The sequence below is a fragment of the Pollicipes pollicipes genome, unplaced genomic scaffold (genome assembly GCF_011947565.3).
Source record: "Pollicipes pollicipes isolate AB1234 unplaced genomic scaffold, Ppol_2.1 Scaffold_3087;HRSCAF=3621_pilon_pilon_pilon, whole genome shotgun sequence".
In the NCBI taxonomy this organism is placed as follows: domain Eukaryota; kingdom Metazoa; phylum Arthropoda; class Thecostraca; order Pollicipedomorpha; family Pollicipedidae; genus Pollicipes; species Pollicipes pollicipes.
The window spans coordinates 7,440,950-7,447,553 of NW_023596225.1; the positions used below are offsets into that span (position 1 = coordinate 7,440,950).

The 6,604-nt window shown below is 57.6% G+C and overlaps 1 protein-coding gene across 1 annotated transcript in view; it reads left to right on the top strand.

Moving 5' to 3' along the window:
- Positions 1-4,108, top strand: part of LOC119090391 (protein Skeletor, isoforms B/C) — a 21,897-nt gene extending 17,789 nt beyond the window's left edge. The window contains exon 4 of the mRNA XM_037213187.1: positions 3,450-4,108. Coding sequence (XP_037069082.1) covers positions 3,450-3,801 — 352 coding nt within the window. The 3' untranslated portion in view covers positions 3,802-4,108. The remainder of the gene's footprint in view (positions 1-3,449) is intronic.
- Positions 4,109-6,604: the final 2,496 nt, after the last annotated feature.

Consider the following 6,604-nt stretch of genomic DNA (forward strand, 5'->3'; position numbering starts at 1 on the left):
TGACCGAGTGGCTTGCGTCTTCGACTGGGGGCTCGGATTGGAACCCTGGCCGGACCATGGTCCATGAGCGCTAACATGACCTCTGCAGTTACTGGTGCTCTTAAGACGAGTGCGGGATGTCGTAAGTTGCGCTTCGCCTCTTAACAGTGTTAAAAAATACCAGCGCGCAGCACACTTTGGCATACCTTTGGTCACGTTAACTGTTGCCTGACGCCGCTCGACGCCGCTTTCCGTTGTGTTTCGCTGCCGCGTCATGCTCAGCTCTTGAGATAACACGAATGGAGGACAACAAATATGGACACAAGGCTGGACGAACACAGTATTAACTAATTTGGCACGGCACATGTCACACCTGCCAGTGATGTACTCAGAGTGCATAACGCAGTGTGCCAAGGGTCGCATAATACCGCTTCCCCCACTTTCCTATTGCTGTCTAGAGGATTGCTCGAGTGCCCCATTGTACTCGAGTACTCGACGAGTCCCCGGTGAGTACTCGAATATCCCGTTGATCTGGTTCACCCTGCGGAAAGTTTCTTGCGCTGATGTCAAAAGGCACGCACCTGAACCAGTTTTGCACGAGCTACCCGATGGTACCTTTCAATCCGGTCGAAGCATTAAATTTTCGAGACATGGGAGGACCCTCGTCCACCGAAGGCGAACAAGATGGCGTGTCGCGGGGCTCGAATACATCACCAGCCTGTAACGCCTGCTGCCGGCACGCCCCGAGCCGCCTGCCGCCGGCGCGGCGTCGCTGGCCCGGCCGGTGGCGAGCCCCTCATGCCGAGACAACGTCATCCGTCATCGCGGTGTCGGGTGACGGGGCCGGCCGCAGCCGGGCTGACCACGGCCCGCCGGAGCCGGTCTGCTCGCTGGCACGTGATCTCCGGAGCCGCGTTCGTCGCCGCCAGAGGGCAAGCGCTCCACGGTCTTGAGCCATTTTATTGATTTGCAGGCAGTAACGTAAATATTTTCTGATATGATGCAATGGCGTTGGATCAGACCCAATTAAAATCGAACGTGGCGACAGTGCTCAAAGTATCGCATGAGGTTATAAGTGACACCATTAGTTTTAACACTTATACGATGTTAATGACCCTTGCCATCGACTCCTGCCTGAGCAGCCAGTGCCGCTCCGGTCCTCCACTCTCCACTCTCTCCACTCCACTCTCGTCCCCACCGCAATCTCGCAACACCATTCGCGGGGTTCGCCCCCGCCCTGTCCCCTGCGGCGGTGTTTGGCCGCGCGGTGCCGCTCCTCCCACGGGCTATTCCTTCTGTCTCCCCCGATACACACGAACGCCTCATAATCAGACAATAAATCACCCGGCTGCTCCCCGTCGTCGGAATGCGTTCATAAGCCTGCGACGGCGCGGCCGGCCCCTGGCGCTCGGCGCCCCCATTGGCCGGTGGCGTCAGCGACCGACCCGCACGCCGCGCGAATCAATGCCGACCGGTCCGAGCAGCGGCGCTAACCACTCCCGCGGCGACGGCCGGCTCAATCTTGGCCCAGCGGCGGTCGTTCGGCGGCCGTTGGGGGCGGACAGTGTACGGTCGCCGTGAAGGGAGGGCGGACATGGGACGGCCGTCAAGAGGGAGGGGGGGGGGGAGGGGGCGGACACCGGGCGATCGCCGTGAAAGGAGAGCGGACATCGGACGGCCGCCACGAGGGAGAGGGGCGGACACCGGGCGGTGGCGGTCGGGGGAGGAGAGGACGGAGGGGGGGGGGGGGGGGAGGGGGAGCCGACACCAGGCGGCCGCGGTCGGGAGAGAGCAGACGCCGGAGGACCGCGGGTGGAGCAGCGCTGACGCCAACGGTCAATGCTATAAAAAGGACACCACCGACGTTCTTTTTTTCTTCAATTTTACGCCACTGAATGTCATAAGCCGTCTGCTAAAAAAGCGCATAGAAAATGCGCCACGAAAAAGCCGCCAGTGGGGCTGTTTAAGCACTGTAAAGCTTATTCAGGACTATTTTTGGCGCGATACTGCGCCATAGTTGTAGAGAGACTACAAATTTTACATCAGATCGAGGCCGTCTCAACCGTGGTTCATGGTAATGCAACTCAAAGAATTCTACCTGAAAACCACTTTTTTTGCTCAAGATTTAGATTTGTGACATAATGTTCCTTAAATATGTGGTAAAATATGCATCTAAAATTCTGTAACATTCCCCGTATTTTATCATTCCTCGCTAACCCCTAAACTTGTGCAAGCTTCTTTGCTCCGGTGCACGATGCGCCAATCGGGCTGCCTAAAAATACGTTGGTAAGAAAAAAACGCCAGCGTGAGATAAAGACGTGTTTGCCGTCGCTTCTTCTTTCTTTTATAGCATTGGGGAGAGTGACGTTTTTCGGTGCCGTTCTTTTTTATGATATTGTCCTCAGGCGACCCCGGGCAGCAGGAGGCGGGGGGGGGGGGGGGGGAGGCGGGGACCGACACCGGCGTCCGCGGTCTGGAGGAGGGCAGTCACCACAGGCGGCTGTGGACAGGATTGGTTGCTACCGGATCACCCGCTGCCGCCGCCGTGAGGAGTCAGTCAGGATATTCTGGAGGCCCGGCCAAGGGGGGGGGGGGGGTCAGGATCTGACGTCTTAGGACCTGGTCGCTTGGGTCACAATATGACCAGGATATCCTGGGACGTGGCTGCCTGGTTCCGGTGTCAGGAGACGAGACTGTTGTCCTGGGACATGGCTGCCTGGTTCCGGTGTCGGGAGACGAGACTGATGTCCTGGGACATGGCTGTCTGGTTCCGGTGTCGGGAGACGAGACTGATGTCCTGGCCAGCGGGTGCCGAGGCCATGATGTGCGTCCGGAGGCCGAATCAGGCTTCTTCTCGTCTTCAGGCTTCGCCCTATCTTTGTGGGCATGCTAGTGCTCGGGACGCACAGCGAACCTGATCGTGCAAGAGGTACTGCTCAAAGACGTGAAGGAAGGGGGAGGGCGTGGGGCACCGGGCGATACTTCCTCCGGATCCAAATTCGCAGAAGTTTCGAGATAAGGCGACATTCCCCTCCCCTGAGAAACATGGCTGCATGCCCCGTAAATATCGATTTGCGCATGACCCCTCATCAACACGTATCGCTTGCGATATTGCCTCTACAAATTTACGAAATGACTTCACATCACTGCATAGGAAGTATAGGTGCGCGCCAATTGCATGACTTAATGATAAGAGCGCGTTATTTAACAAAAAGATGGCGTGTCATCTTCTTCAAATATGCGACGGGCAATACCTGTGCGCTTTAGTGTCGCAAGAAATGTCACACAGCGATCAAACAATCAAGAAATGTCACACAGCGATCAAACAATCAAGAAATGTCACACAGCGATCAAACAATCAAGAAATGTCACACAGCGCTCAGCGATCAAACAATCATCGCGTCACGAGTGCAATTGCTAAAGTGTGGTTGGTGTTCTCTGTACATAACTACTGTACCTATTCCTTCCAGCGCGAAGCCCAATGTCCTGCAGCAGTATAGCAACGCCGACGTCGTCCTGCGCCTCCCGGCGGGCCAGAAGGTGCAGAACATGAAGTGGCTGTCGATCTGGTGCCGTCGGTTCACGGTGAGTCTTGCCGTCCTCTCATCCTTCCGTGCTCCTGTCCGCCCGCCCGTTGTGTCAGCGCCCGGCGCGTGGCAGCTTGGCCGCAGTGACCGGATCCGAGGATGCATTCACGGAATCCGAGGATGCGTTCACAAAACAGCCCTAGCCCGAAGAGAAAAACGTCCGAACCGAAATAAGCAGACGTCTAAATGCGACATGCTGGCCAGGAAGCGATGCTTTTATTTTCTTTCTGCGTGAGGCGGCCGCCAGGCTTCCTCGATGCCAGCGCTGCTCGAACACGGCCGCGGCGACCACTATACGGCGAGTGAGTGGTCTCAGGAAAGCCCACAGCGGCGGCTATCAGAGACCGCCCGTCGATCACCTGCTAGCCCGGTGACCCAGCGCCGGTCTGCTCTGCAGCTGACCGGAAGGCCGATAACCAGACGACGGTGTACAGCGGACGAGCCGGTGGGTGGTGCACGGTCTGCGGTGCCGCGGGGTGTGGGGGGTTTAGCCAGACATTTACGCTAGGCATAAAGCGGTACGCCCGAGAGTGAGTGGGAAGCCGGGCCCAAACTGCTCTGACGCAAGCTCGGAATCATATAACGGATGCCGTCCTGCTCACTCCCAAAGGGAGACGTTATAACGCAAGGAGGTATAACCACAGCCAAGTGAAGTATTCCTGCCAATAACAGTGACATGCCATTCATGGACCTGTCGTGCCATATTATTATAATTGGCATATCATATACCCATCTCCGTGCTGGATGACACCTGGAGGGTGTGCAGAAGTGAGGAATCATCAAATGTACCGGGTCCGCTCTCATATGCCAACTTTATTTCCCCGTCGGTTTCGCTGGCTGGCCTGACCCAGTGGGACCGCGGCCGCCGGTGTCGGAGAGAGAGTCGATTTGGCGGGGCTTGCGCGGCTTTGAGTTCCCGCGGTGGGTCCCGGCGCCGAAATGATCAATCTCCCAGCCGGGCATTCAAGGCTTTAAAGAGTCTGGAGGCCACTTAATCTGATGCAGGTTGAGACGAATGGGCCTCCACCGGTCGGCTTTTGTTCGCAAGGCAATGCCTGACGCTGGTTAAAAAAAGACTTCGCCCGCTTTCCAGTTTCCATGCATTTTTAGTGGGGTGTGTTAGAAAGACAACTATGCTTGTTTCTGGCTGAATGCAGTCAGTTGGTCCCACACAGCACGAACGCACGGTCGCACACGCACACATACAAGCACAGGCGCAGGCACATGTACAAATACAAGTACAAGGACAAGCACTCATGCACGGCGCACGCATGCACTCACACACGCATGCACGCACTCACGCGCATATGAATGCACACGCACACACACACCCACGTATGCACGCAAGCAAGCAAGCACCACACATGCCCACACGCACATCTAAAATTCATGCTTCATCGCCAGGGAAAGCCCTTCACATGGCACGTGCCTGTTAGATGGGTTCCCGTTGCAAGCAAAGTTTAATGATAGACATTTTTTACCAAACAAAGTTCTGAAACGGGAAGCCACAAGTGAGTAAGCTGCTGCGCTCGTGGGTAGACAGAATGCGAGCCTAGCCGCACAGCATGCGAGCCGTACCAGCCAACCATGCAGCGCACCGCGGCGGCTCCAGCTTTTGCCTGGAAAGCCCAAGCCGATTTGCAACCCCCATTGTCTTGCAAATCGACATGACTTGGGCTCAATGAAACCACTGCACGCTCGCTGCCCGGGTCTGAATGTCATGCAGCTTGTGACCAGGCTCTGGATCGATACGGTCTCTCTTTTCTGGCTGGCAAGCTGACAGAAAGCATGCGGCTATGGGGCGGGCCCTCCACACCTCCCCCTGCCTGTGTGCGCCCGTTGTCACCTCCGTTCGACGGCGGCAGACGGGGCGGCGCGGCGCGCGGGTCGCTCACGCCCGTGCGCCGCTCCGACCGTCGCCAGAGTCGGCGCCATCGATCCGCTCGGGGTCGCCCCGGTAACCGGTCCCTGTGACACAGAGAGTCCCGCTGACACGCGTCCGCGAGAGCCGAGCAGACCGATTGCAACGCACGCGCTTACGGGAGTGCCCTCGCAGCGTGTGTACGATCACCAACGCATACTCGATTGCGCAGGTCGCCGCGCGGGTATTTGCACTCCATTACCCGTAAACACAGAGCATATTTGCCAACTGGCCTGGGCGTCAACAAAGTTATTTGGTAAAGCCAATTGGCTGCTGAGATTGTGCAGGCGATGCACGAATTGCGTTGAACTTGTCCTGTTCTGAAGGCCAGCCCAGCTGGAATAAGTGATAATATCCCGAACCATTTCTCTCTAGATCTGCCTATATACCATCCACTTGTTCCCCAAACAACACGATTCTGGAGAATATGCTGACAAGCGAGTGAGAAGTTCGGTCTGTAGGTGGCCAGAAGACTTCTGCTGCAGTGTTTAACAGTTACAGCACCACACAGTATCGGGTAGTTGCATCATTGCGCAGTCGGACAACGGGCAGATGCAATCACAAAACGTCTGTGGATCAGACATTCTCGGGGTCAGACCACGGCCGACCACCCGTTTTCGCGGGCTCGAGACAGCCCTCGCGCCAGCGCCTGGCTCAGTCTCTCAGCGCCGGCAGCGCTGGATGCCGAGAAGACGGCCGCATCCCGCACGACGGATCGATAACAATTTAACGTCTGAGGAAGTTCACTGGCGGCTGGCGGCACGGGCACGGCTCCGGGCCCGAGCGGCGATGACGTCTGCGGCGGGGCGGCGCGCACGCAGCGACCTCGGCCTAAGGGCGGGGCCGCGCAGCCGGCTGGCATCGAGCCTCTACTCGAGGCCGGGGTAGGCCGGCGGGGCCGCGGCGCCTCACGTTCCCGCGGTCTCGCTCCCAGCGCCGGTGGATCTGGTGACCCTGTGCCTTGTCACGCACACGGCATGCTTGTTTCGCAAGCGTCCTGTTCAGAAAGCGTTGTGCGGGAAGTTCCGTAAAGACGCACGAAGGCCGGAGGAGAACTGTGCAGATTGGACGGGAGGAAGTCCGACGATGGTTTTGCTTGGTAATCCAGTCGTGTGGC